General features: G+C 48.6%; 1 protein-coding gene across 31 annotated transcripts in view; it reads left to right on the forward strand.

Moving 5' to 3' along the window:
• Window positions 1-13436, forward strand: part of LOC146861496 (uncharacterized) — a 299073-nt gene that overhangs the window by 84351 nt on the left and 201286 nt on the right. For 7 of the 31 annotated variants that reach the window (XM_085645821.1, XM_085645820.1, XM_085645818.1 and 4 more), the window contains one exon: window positions 10544-13114. The exons of 23 other annotated variants lie outside the window; for them this stretch is intronic. In XM_085645821.1, coding sequence (XP_085501947.1) covers window positions 11110-12600 — 1491 coding nt within the window. In that variant the 5' untranslated portion in view covers window positions 10544-11109 and the 3' untranslated portion in view covers window positions 12601-13114. Of the gene's footprint in view, window positions 1-4537; window positions 4835-10543; window positions 13115-13436 lie in introns of those variants that run through there. One more of the 31 variants, XM_085645825.1, reaches the window with a different exon arrangement.

A 13436-nucleotide genomic window follows, 5' to 3' on the forward strand; every position in this document is an offset into this window, starting at 1 on the left:
ATTTGGAAATCCTATGTCCGGCAAGCTCCGCTGGCTCCAAGCGATCCAACTGCCTCGGGTCAGGTGAGACAGAAGGAGCACTAATCAGAAGGATGTATATATAAATATAGATATATAAAATTCTTGTGGCGTTCCATAGTTCAGCTGTTCCATAGGAAAAATATTTTTTGTGTTGCTCATAACTTTGGCACCATTTGAGAAATCTTCCCAAAAAGTTTTTAAAAGGTGCTAATTTTTTACTTGTTTGCGCATGGAAAGTTTTGGGGTCATCTGTCAAGCGAAAAAAAAGGGGGGTTCCAAAACATAAAATCCCTTCCATAGACTTCTTTACACAAGGTTACACAAAAACTGCTGAATGGATTTAATCCAAATTTGAAAGGAAGATAGGTCTTGGTCCGCAGATTGTGCTTTTTGTGATTTGGTGTAAATCTACTCAATAGTTTTTGAGAAATTAAGGTTAAAAAATAATTGCATATCTGGGTGGTTGGTCTGAGAGAGGCACAGTGAGCCTTGTTTCCCTTGGCCCAGCTCTCTCCCACAGGAGCGAGCATCCTGATTGGCCGCAAGTAACATGAGAAAAATGTTGCTGGCACTTAGTCTCCTGTTTTGAAATTATAAAAGAAAAATAGTATAAGGGGGCAGGGTAAGGTTATCCTGACCCCTTAGACAGGACCATCTCTGGGCCAAAAAAGAAATCAAATCAACAAAAAATCCCATGTTCTTGCAGGACTCCAGAGGGATAAAAAAAATGGCGGCCATGCCCCTTTAATGTGTTTATGCCCAAGGGAGCCCACCCTGTGTTCATATAGGGAAGGGGGCTGTGCGGCCCCCTCCCTGTGTCTCCAGAGGTCCCAGGGAGTTCACCCATGACTTCACATGGGGTGGGGGTTGCGCGGCCCTCCTCTCCGAGCTTCAAAAGCCCTGGGAACCCTCCCCCCAAGGATCAAATGTTACAAAATATAGAGAGGGTAGCATGGTCCCCCCCTTTCACAGCCTCAAAAGGCCCTGGGGGAAAAAAATTAATAATCTGGTGAGAGGGGCTCTTCTCTCGAGCCACTAAAGGCCCCGGGGAACCTATCCCTGGGGCTGACATAGTAGTTTCTGTGTTTGCTCTCACTTGGTGAGAGCATTTTTGAATTTCCCAACAAGCAAGAACAAACACTAAGTCTACTCCTGGCAGGAGGAATCTTTGAAAATGCTTCCACCTACTGGGAGTGGACTTTTGATCCTTTTCACTGCCCTTACTGAAGCGGGCAGGGAAACAGATTAAAATATTGCCCTTTCCGGCTGGGAGCAATGCCGGCTCCCATGCATGCGGGGACTAAATGGGACCGTGGGGGTCCTTGGATCTCCCCCTGCGGCCATCAACAAGAGTATGGTGAGTGCCCTAGTTGGGCACCAGGGCACTCTCATTTTAGAAAGGCAGGCCCAGGGGGACAGGATCCCTGGGCCCTATAATGGCTCAGGAAGGAGTGCTGTGTGGCCTCCGCCCTTTAAAAAAATACTCGGCCCTGGACGATGGGCACCTCAGGACCTAAAGAGGATTGGGGAGGGGAGCTGTGCAGCCCTCTCCCCTTTTTTAGACCAACTTTATTGTAGGACCCTGGACTCCACAGGCTCCATCACCCACACTTTTTTTTTATCAAGGCTGTAACTCAACCAGAGTGGCCTTCTGGTCGTACCACTGTTTCATGACTTTCGGCTGGCTTCTAGATGTGCCTTAGGTTGCTTCCAGAAGCCTTTCATCTGGGGCAGAGCACCAACATGTATCTGACCACATCCAGGAGGACCTTCTTGGGATCTTGCTCCCACCACTCCTTCACCAGACTCCGAGATCCTCGCACTGGGTTCCAGTACAGGAGCTCAAAGCAGCTGAAGCCAGCCCCCTCTGAGGCACCTCCCTGTATCCATGCACAGGCATGGCAAATCCCACTTCCGCCTCAAGAACTCTGATAGGCCCATGATCATGCCCTTAAGGATCTTGTTGAACCTCTCAACACACCCATTGGTTTGAGGGAGGTAAGGAAGTGAGGTTGCTGCCACAATCTGACACTACCTCCTTGGGGAACCCCACACTGGTAAAGACCCGTATCAGTGCCCTGTCCACTGCAAGTGCTGTCACTGTCCTAAGAGGGATAGCTTCTGGGTACAGGGTTGCATGGGCCACCAAGACCAGGATATACCTGTTGCCAATGGCTGTCTTAGGGTCCAGAGGCCCAACAATGTTGATGCCCACCCTTTCAAAGGGGGTACCAATAAAATGTAGCAGTTGCAGGGAAGCCTTGTGCTTCCCTCCTGATGTGTCACTAGCCTTTCAGGTCGGTAAGGACATGCAAAATGCATCAGAGGCCCTTTTCATGTGAGGCCAGTAAAAGTGCATAACAAGCCTGTCAAAGGTCTTGTCCTGTCCAAAATTACCTGCTAGGATACATCATGAGCCAGCTCCAGTAGGAAGGTCCTGTAGCACTGGAGGACCACCAATGCAGGTGTTGCCCCAGGCTCAGAAACTTTAGGCTCACTATACAGGAGACCACTTTCCCAGTAAATCAGGTGATCACCAGAGATATTGCCAACTGCCTGGGCCTCGGCCCGCTGCCGTAGGCCCACAAGAGTAGGGCATTCCATCTGCGTCTTTCAGAACTCCTTCCTGGTGGGACCCCCTTCCTGCGGCCAATCGGCAAGCTCAGGTAGGTTCCCCAGGGTGACAACATCCTCTTCTGTAGGTTCCAGGGTAACCCTCTCAGGTTCTGCCTCCTCCCAGACCCTTGGAGTTTCAGGAGCAGGATTCACTCACTCCTTGCCCTTCTTCTTTTTGGCAGGCACCTGGCCAATCTTCCATGCTCCAGGTCCTCCTGACTACCCTCTTGAGGAGCCATAGGCCATGTGGTCGTGCACACCCACTCACAAACTCTAACATCTCCAAGTGGGACATGAGCTTCATCTCCTTTGAGATGGTGCGCTCCTGGTAATTGCCAAACAGACAATCCACAGGCATGGATGGACTCTCAGGTACCCTCAAGCAACTTGAGACCCCTCTCCCACTCAAAGGGAACCAGAGCCACTGGGTAGTAACTCTCATGGTTGTCAGCTGCAATAACCTGGTGGAATGCATAAGTACTACCTGCTCTGAGGTCACTAGATGACATCTGACAGTTGTAATGCTAGCTCCAGTATCTGTCTGAGCCTCCACCCTCTACCCATTGATGGAGACCCACTGCCTGTATTTCCTAATATTACTAGGAACGTGGCCTCTTTGCACCATCTGTCCATCACCCAGGGACACTAGGTTACCCTCTACGCTCTCCCCTACACATTCTAGGACAATCGCCTCCCTAAGCGCTACACTAGCCAACCCCAGTGACGGCCTACCGGTGGGGGGGCTGTCCCACGTGGGGCACTTTGCATCCCCCTTGAAGTGCCCTTTCTTTCCCCTTGAAGTGCCCTTTCTGTTGGCACTCCTAGCAATTAGGAGGTGCCTTCCCTGATGAGTTACTGTAAGGGGACCATTTCTTCTTCTGCTTCTCAGGTAGGGATTGGGAGTCTTGATCCATAGAACTAGTTTGGGGACCTTTAGAGAAATGCCTGTTTTTATGTTTCACTCTGTCTACCTTATTCTGGTGAGAGCCATGTCCACCCTTGGGGTGATTCCCCCCCGATACCTTCTTGTGGACCCTAGTGCTTGCCCAGCGGTCCGCCTCCTTAGCAAGTTCCCTGAGGTCAGTGAGCTTACTATCAATCAAGTTTTGGCACAGATCTGCAAAACAAAGACTAAACATGTGCTCTTTTCACCAATAAATTGTGCAGCCCCTGATAATCCTTTACTTCACTGTCCTTTACCCAACCATCCAGTGCATTACAAAAGGAATCCACTCAATCCACCCAGGTCTGTTGGGCCAGTTTCTAACTGTCCCTAAACTTCTACCTCTACTTTACCTGGGTGAGACTATACTTCCTGACAAGGGTTTCCTTCATGGGGCCTGGGGACCTCATCTTGCCTCCCTTCTCTAAGCTCAGTAGGGTGGCCCTGTTGTAAATTAAGGCAGAATGTGATTAAGCATTTACTGAAAACATTAGTGTTTCCCTTTTATCGTGTTTTCCCCATTATGTTGGCCGAAGTCCGGACTCCATTTTGTATTGACATGCTGCCACGTGTTCACCACGAGGAGAGTCCGACCTCTGTGTTAGTTGCTCTTGTAATCTGCCTAGCAACAGTTATAAATAGCTCCCTCTTGTCCATCTGGCGCATGCCCAGACTTGACCGCATCTGTTATAATTAGCTTTGCTTGACCATGTGTTTTCGCGGGCTCAAGGAGTGTGTTAGCTCCGCCCATGTATTGATTTAGAATCGAGAATGACCCTAAATGGTAATGTTCTTCGACTTCATGTACTATCCACCCACTCATGAGCCCCTCTGTTGTGTATAAAAGGGGACTGTGTACGAATGTTCGGTGTGCTACTCCTTGCAATACTGAAGAGTGTTGTGTGGATTGTAGGACCACCCTTAAGGGTTAATAAACGTTGTTTTTGTACTTTGCAGTTTCCGTGCCAACTTCCTTATAGATCTCGTTACAGAAGAGCGAACCCTTGTCTCTTGCGGGCCTAGCTGGGGCTTGTATTCATCAATTGGCGCCCAACGTGGGGCTCATCGGCGACTCGGATGCTCGAAGGACTGGTCGCGACGAAGGTGAGGAGTTTGGCCAGGGACGTGATCACTGCCAGCGGCGTCTTAGCCTTGGCATCCCGAGGTTTTTCTTCCTTCCCTTCCGAGCTGACCATCTGGGTGGCGCCGGTCATCGACTGAGACCTCTTCTGTCGGTCCTGCCGTGAGAGCCGTTTGGGCGATTGTGGAGCTTGGCAGTTGGAACCTGGACTCTTGATTGGTAAGAACCGTTGTACGGTACTTGCTCCGAGTTTTGAAGCCTGGTCTGGCTATTTGAGTTTGATTGATGGTGACTAGTCATATTTTGAATTTGTCTTTGTGAACATATATGCGTTGCAACACATATAGGCAGGTAATGTGGAGAAATTTCTCCGGAGCTGTGTAAACTTGGAACGGCGCAACGATTAAGTGCCATTTTTCTTGATAATACTGCATATTTTGCATTATTCCTAACATGCCTGCTTTTAGCGCACTCCGTAAGTGGTGCTGCTGTTTGGGTAACCGGTTGAACCTCGAGGAATCTGCTCCAGCTCCCCCAGAGGGGACTCCTAATAGGGATATGTACGTGAAGCATGGTCTTTCTTCCATAATGTACAGCACATTGTGGAGGAAATATACCAAGAAGGATCCTGAGTTGCGATGGCCTTTGTATGGATCGTTTGATATGCGTAAGATTGAGTATGTGGAACAGTGTATGTGTAAGCGACGTGCTCGTCAGGATATGTTTGAGTGTGTGCGGTTATGGGTGAAGGAAGTGCGTGAGCGAGAGAAACGTGAGAAAGCATTGTTTGATAAAGAGCAACGAAAGAATGATCATGTGCGAGCACAGGAAGCAAAGCGTCGGGAGGACAAAGAACAGACGGATAGACAAGAGAAAGAGCGTAGGCTACAAGTTTCGGGTCAATATGTTGTTCGCCAGCCAATTTATCCTGTCCTTAATAATCCTGATGACGATTTTTATTTACTAGATCGCTCTCCGCCCCCTTATGTTGGCGCATCCGCTCCGCGGCCGCAAGATTCCGACCCGGCTTCGGGTAAGGTAGACACACGGTCCATGTTGCCAGCCGAGCAAATGGCTGAGCTTCGGCAAATCTCCTTCCGTGCGCTGAAAGGCAAGGTATCCCAGGAGGAATTATTTCAAATTTGGGGGCCATGGCAGGAGAGAGATAAAGTGTATTTTCTGGGTCATTTCGCGGATGAAGTGATTAATGCTTTCCGAAAATATTCTCATGTTTTTGAGCCTGACGAAGTGTCTTCGGATGCCAGAGCAATACGTAACGGTGCTTTTTCTCCCTCTAAGGCTCCTGAGGCGGCTCGGCGGCTGTTCGCCTTGCGGGACGAGGTACTGGCCCTTCGAGAGAAAGCACGCCAACGAGCGGAAACGGAGAAGCAGTCGGATTCGGTTGCAGCAGAGGGCCACCCATCCGCCTCCCAGTCAGATAAGGATGACATAGTGCATGCTAAACCAATGCGAGAGGCGGCGCCTTTGTATGTTCCTCCTAAGGGAGCGGGGACTAGCTCCGATATTAACTCCGTCGATGCTAAGGGATATTTCGTGTATAATTGGGTTTATACTCCATGGCATAGAGCCGATGTTATGGCGTTAAAGAATGCATTGCCTGACCCCCGCAAGAATCCAGCGGCCTTCTATGAAGAAGTCGAGGGGGCCTTGAATTCTTGCATTATGACCTTAGCGGATATAGATCTGTTCTTTGGCCTTATTCTACCACCGGACACGTGGCGATCTGTCCGAAAGGTGGATGATATAGTTGCTTTTAAGGCCCGGTGGTCTGACCTTGAGGATGAGGATAGGGAGCGGAAGCCCGCACAGAAACCTCCCCGGAATATTCTAGATCTCCCTGCTGCTATTGTGGCTAAATTAAAAACAATAATCCCCCCCAAGAAGATTGACTGGAATATGTTGGCGGCATGTCAGCAGAAGGTTGATGAGTCAGTGGCAGATTTCTTCACGCGTTTTGAAGAAACGTTCCATGATTTTAGTGGCCAGTCGCTTACCGACGACACAGGCCGCCACCTTTTTGCGGACAAATATGTGGCTAATCTACTGCCGGCAGTTGCGGCCCGGTTAAAAGCAAGTGAGAGTTCTTGGTCCTCCGCGACACCGACGGCCCTTCTGACCATCGCCCAGTATTATGAGCGTCAGGAGCACGAGGCGAAGGGCCAGGAGGAGAAGAAGTCAAAAGATCTCAAAACGAAAGTTATGTTAGCACAAGTATATGGCCCGCCCCGCCGGGGTAATAACAATAGGGGAAGGAGCGGATCTTATGGTCCCCCTTCGGGCCGACCTGATTTGAATAAGAACCAATGTGCGTACTGTAAGCAGTTGGGCCATTGGGCCAGGGAGTGCCCAGCGTTGCGCGCTTCGCGGCAGGGGCACACTCTGGGTGGCCAGAGGGGGAGAGGGGGCTTCTCGAACTTTAGAGGGACCTCTAATGATAATGTCCGTTTTGATACGGCCGGACAGCACCGAGATAGCTCGAATATTTTTGATCACCAGCATCAGTACCATGTATCGGACATCGATCACTCGGGATATCACGATTCTCAGCATGCATAGGAATGCGTAGGATGGGGGTCCGAATCAGTTGAGGTGCCGGTCGATCAGACGGGTCCTTATGTATCGGCTGAGGTTTTAGGTTCTACTGATCAGTTCCTAGTGGATACAGGAGCGACACGTAGTGCATTGTCTAGGTACTTGGTTCCGGGGGCTCCCCCATCCGGCTCAATAGTTACATCGGTAGGGTTTGACGGTACACTTTCCCGAAGCCCTCTTTCACAGCCCCTTGCATTTAAAGTTGATTGTTTTTCTGCGCCTTGTCCGTTTCTGCTTGCTCCGTACACACCGGATAACATTATGGGCCTTGATATGTTAAAGCACTTTAGGGCTACAATTCGCTGTTCCCCCGAGGGTGTGAGGGTGATTTTAAATGACAACTACCCCCGATCTGGGCGGATGTGTACGATCTCAGAGGATGCGTTGTTGGCTACCCTCCCCCGAGCTTTATGGGCCACGTCGGACACGGATGTGGGACAAATGGTGATTCCTCCGGTCCACATTAGTGTCCAGGAGGGGGCGGTGCTACCACGCCTCCCCAGTATCGTATTTCCCAGGAGGGCGAGGAAGCTCTCATACAGATTGTGCAAGATTTGATCGCGGTAGGAGTAGTGGAAGAAGTTCCCTATAATATCTGTAACAGTCCGATTCTCCCTATTCTGAAAAAGGACACGGATGCAAAGGTTTATCGGTTCATAATTGATTTGAGGGAGGTGAACAAGATCGTGATACCTCAGTACCCGGTGGTTTCCGATATCACGACGTTGCTCACCCTGGTCCCGCCTACGGCGACCGTGTTCTCAGTGATTGATTTGAAAAATGCCTTCTTTTCTATTCCCATTCACCCTGATAGCCGATTCCTTTTTGGGTTCACATTAAACAATAGATCTTATCGCTTTTGTAGAATTCCCCAGGGCTACACAGAAAGCCCTAGTATTTACAGTCAGGCCTTGAAACGACAGTTGGATTCCTTTGCTTTACTCGAGGGGGTCGCCCTCATTCAATATGTCGATGACATCCTGTTGGCGGCTGACACCCTGGAGTTGTGCGAGGAAAGTACGATAGCCTTACTTTCCTTTTTAGCATCCCACAATCACAAGGTCTCTAGGAAGAAATTGCAATTCTGTAGACCAAAGGTGACTTATTTGGGTCACCTTTTGTCTAAGGAGGGGCGTGCACTCACACCAGATCGTATCCAAGTAATTTTGGACACACCAAGGCCATCCACGCAGAAGGATGTGCGTGCATTTTTGGGTCTTGTTTCTTTTTGTAGACAGTGGATATTGGGGTTTTCACACATAGCTAAGCCATTACTAGCGCTCTTGACAAAAGACACGCCCATCCCGATCCCCTGGTCAGATGAGTGTGACGCTGCTTTTCAGCAATTAAGACAGGCCCTTTGTTCAGCACCAGTGTTAGGGACCCCTGATTATGCAAAACCCTTTTCGTTGTATGTGCATGAGAAAGATGGATGTGCATTATCAGTCTTAGTGCAGATGCACGGCGATAAGCAGCGCCCTTGTGCATACTTTTCGGCTGTGCTTGATCCTGTCGCCCGAGCGTTACCAGGGTGTTTTCGCTCGGTTGCGGCGACAGCTGTGTCAATACGGCAGAGTGAAGGAATTGTATTGTCCCATAAACTGTTGGTGTTAGTTCCCCACGCTGTTGATGCTCTGCTTAATCAAACAAAGACGCAGCATTTGACCAGTGCCCGTTTAACGGGATATGAGTTGACGCTTTTGGCTCCTCATATTACGTTAAAAAGGTGCGTGACATTAAACCCGGCCACATTGTTGCCATACCCCGAGACCCAGCCTGAGGCGCAGAAAGCGCATGATTGTATTCTTGTGACTGAGGAACAAACAAAGGGTCGTATTGATCTCCAGGATACGCCCTTTTTAGATGTAGATGGAGAGTTGTGGGTAGACGGATCATGCCTGAAGCTACCAGATGGTACGACTTCAGCAGCGTATGCAATTACCACGTTACAGACGATAGTGGAAACAGCACGCATACCACAGAAATCAGCTCAAGCAGCGGAACTGATAGCGTTAACACGAGCGTGTGAGCTCAGTACAGGATTGTGTGTGAATGTTTACACAGACAGTCGCTATGCCTTCGGAGTAGCGCACGATTTCGGCCTACTCTGGAAGGAGAGAGGGTTTCTAACGTCACATGGGGTACAGATAATGCATGGGGAGTTAGTTCATAACCTTTTAACTGCATTGACATACCCAAAGAAAATCGCCATTGTTAAGTGTAGCGCCCATAGGAAAGTGGTTGATAAGGTTGGAGAAGGGAATGCGTTAGCAGATCGAGTAGCACGGGAGACTGCGATGCAGCCCGGTACTACTGCCATGTATGTAGTGAAGTCACAGGTGGAGAGATGGCATGATGCGAAGGAGCAAGTGCGAGAAATACAAAAGACCGCTTCTGACAAAGAGCGGGAACAATGGGTTAGCGAAGGAGAGCTGGATGACGAGGGTTGCTGGAGAAATAAGCAGATGGATAGATGGAAATTACCCACGGCTTTTGTACAACCTATGGTCCAGATGGCACATGGGCTAGCACATGTTGGAGCTTCCGCAATTGTGAAATTGCTTACTCAAGTCTGGGAGCATCCAGAGATTGCTAGCACAGCAAAGAGGGTGGTGCAGACCTGTATGATTTGTCTGAAGTACAACCCAGGGAAAGGCACGCGAACTCCAGCAGGAGGATTTGCGACACCCACTGCACCCTTTGAGGTTCTGCAGATGGATTATATCCAGCTTGAGCGCTGTAACAATTTGAAGTATGTTCTAGTAGTGGTTTGCGCCTTCAGTAAGTGGGTTGAGGCGTACCCTGCGAAAGACAATACTGCAATGACTACAGCGAAGCTATTGCTGAAAGAGTTTTTCCCCCGATACGGCGTCTGTAGACTTCTGTGGAGTGATAATGGCCCTCACTTTGTAGCGGATGTTATAAAGTATGTCTTGAAGGGCCTAGGCATCACTCAGAAGTTCCATACCGTGTTCCACCCTCAGTCTGCAGGACTAGTCGAGAAGTATAATGGTACACTGAAGCTTAAGATCGCCAAAATTCAAGCTTCAACATCTTTGACTTGGCCAGACGCCTTGCCACTGGCGTTATTGTCAATTAGGTCGGTGCCACACTCTCGAACCGGCCTTACACCCTATGAGATTGTATTTGGACGCCCAATGAATATCTGGGGTCCACCAAGGCCTAAGGCTGTGTATGATGTACCTTGTGTAATGATGAGCGATTATCTGGCACAGTTAACGGATAACTTGGTTTCTATTCATCAACAGGTCCGAGAGGCGCTCCCTGATCGGTCTACCGGTGAAGGACATGGTCTCCGGCCTGGGGATCATGTCATGCTGAAGGTCTTCGACAGAACGAACAGTTTGGAGCCGAGATGGATCGGACCTGAGCAAGTCCTTCTTGCAACGAGGACGGCAGTGCGAGTCTCGAACAGGAAGAATTGGATCCATTCCTTGCACTGTCGAAAGGTACCGCCCGGACTGGTGGAGTCTGCCGTGCTGACCGATCAACGAGAAGTCCTAGCAGCAGAGACAGGCCGTGTTGCGAGGCCAAACGACACTGAGGAGCTCTTTTCGGACCACACGACTTCTGGAGGAAGGCGATATCATCTGCGACCAAGGAAGTGAGATCTTCAGTACTGGGACATACTGTCAGAACGGCCCTTGGGTTAGTGAAACGGAGAGCCGCTGAGGCAAGGGGGGGGGATCAGCCCTGCATTAGTGTAGCGACACCCGTCTTGGCCCGTTGGTGAAGAAATCAACCGCTGCCCAAGGGGAAGAGTTCTGACAGACTTTTAGTTTCAGGAAGATATTAGGGTATTGTTTCCTTTGACATGGAGAAAAAGAAGATTTTTTGTGCGTTGGGGTTCATGCTAACAGTAGCTATCGTTGGTATAACCACATGGTTTGTGGAGGAGGCAACTCCAGCTCGAGAGACACTTGTGTTGACGACTCCAGTGCCTGCGGAGCACTACTTTTACACATTGCCATATCAAGAGTTGAAGCATCGACAATCCTATTTGAATAACACTTTCATTCAGATGCTGCATCACACCCACGTTGCTACAAATGCTACGAACTGTTGGATATGTGGGATGATGCCAGCCCATCAGAAGAAAGGAGGTACGCCATTTATACCACTTCCTTTCTCACACAATGGCTCTTGTAGAGCATGGTACACTTTGTTGTTTGCCACTCGGAAACCGACAGTGGGACGACTGCTTTTTAGACTTAATAAAGAATGTCATCAGGACAGAAATGGATATCCACAAGCAAATGGAACAATTTGGGAATGGGAAGAGTACCGACCAGACAATGAATCCATTCCCTATATCTTTACGAACACTAGAGACACTATGGGGAAGGACAAGTTTGTGATCCAAGTGGCACAAGCCCAAGCGGACCTGTGTGTCCAGAGTGTGGGTTTTATCCCTGTTGGTGTCAGTGATTGTTTAACTGTTCTGAATATCGACGGACTGAATAACAGCACCTTCCTAGCATCCCATAATACCTATTTTGTATGTGGAAATAAAGGTTATTACCGTTTGCCGGCTGGGTGGTCTGGGGTATGCTATGTATCATTCCTACTACCCCCTGTATTCCTAGCACCTGCATCGTATCATAAAGACTTGAAATTGTTGAATAATGTGACTGTAAATAGGTATAAACGTACTTTATCGACGGATGATGTGGATCAGACTGATACCAGTTTGCAACAGTATATTGATTTTAACTTAGGATTGTTCTTCTTTGTTGGTGCCGCCTTGAATAGTAGGAAGATCCGAAGATTAACAAGAGTGGTAGAAGCTGTGACAAATCAGACTGCTGCTGCTCTTGGGAATCTTACGGAAGAATTACAGATTACCAGAATTGTTGCATTGCAGAACCGTATGGTATTGGATGTAATGCTAGCTGATCGAGGAGGAGCCTGTAAAATTATTGGAAGTAGCTGCTGTGTGTTCATTCCTGATCATACACCATCCGTTTATAACGCCATTAATAAGCTGCATAAAATAGCAGCTGAAATCCACACGGAAAACGGCACTTGGTCCTTTTCTGGATGGTTTTGGGCATTGGTTACTGCCTGGGGATGGAAGGTCTTAACTGGTCTTTGTATTATCATAGCAATTCTATTCTTTCTCTGTATGTGTATTCAATGTGGACCATTATGTTGTTCTGTATGCATTTCATTCTGCATTCCAGATAAGAAAGCTATTGCCGAAGTTGCCCGTCAGAAGGGTCTAGCTAAAGAGGTTAAAGGAATGATGATAATTGACGTATACGATGATTATTCTTGGAAGCCAGATGTCTTCAGTAAATGCTGAAAGGGTCGTCTGTTGTAAATTAAGGCAGAATGTGATTAAGCATTTACTGAAAACATTAGTGTTTCCCTTTTATCGTGTTTTCCCCATTATGTTGGCCGAAGTCCGGACTCCATTTTGTATTGACATGCTGCCACGTGTTCACCACGAGGAGAGTCCGACCTCTGTGTTAGTTGCTCTTGTAATCTGCCTAGCAACAGTTATAAATAGCTCCCTCTTGTCCATCTGGCGCATGCCCAGACTTGACCGCATCTGTTATAATTAGCTTTGCTTGACCATGTGTTTTCGCGGGCTCAAGGAGTGTGTTAGCTCCGCCCATGTATTGATTTAGAATCGAGAATGACCCTAAATGGTAATGTTCTTCGACTTCATGTACTATCCACCCACTCATGAGCCCCTCTGTTGTGTATAAAAGGGGACTGTGTACGAATGTTCGGTGTGCTACTCCTTGCAATACTGAAGAGTGTTGTGTGGATTGTAGGACCACCCTTAAGGGTTAATAAACGTTGTTTTTGTACTTTGCAGTTTCCGTGCCAACTTCCTTATAGATCTCGTTACAGAAGAGCGAACCCTTGTCTCTTGCGGGCCTAGCTGGGGCTTGTATTCATCAGCCCTCCCTTCACCATGGATATGCCTCCACAGACTAGCCCACAATCCTCCTCAGGGATCTTATGTATCTGTAAGGCAATCTCATAAGCCTGACTCTACTTGTCAATATCAGTCAGACACCATACCTTGAGGAATATAGCCCCTCTTGTCTCCAGGGGGCACTGTAGGTACACTGCCACCATTACTGCTGGACTCTACCTGCTTAGCTCTGATGTCCAGCTCTCTGAGAA

This window comes from Triturus cristatus, chromosome 3_1 (genome assembly GCF_964204655.1).
Source record: "Triturus cristatus chromosome 3_1, aTriCri1.1, whole genome shotgun sequence".
NCBI lineage: Eukaryota > Metazoa > Chordata > Amphibia > Caudata > Salamandridae > Triturus > Triturus cristatus.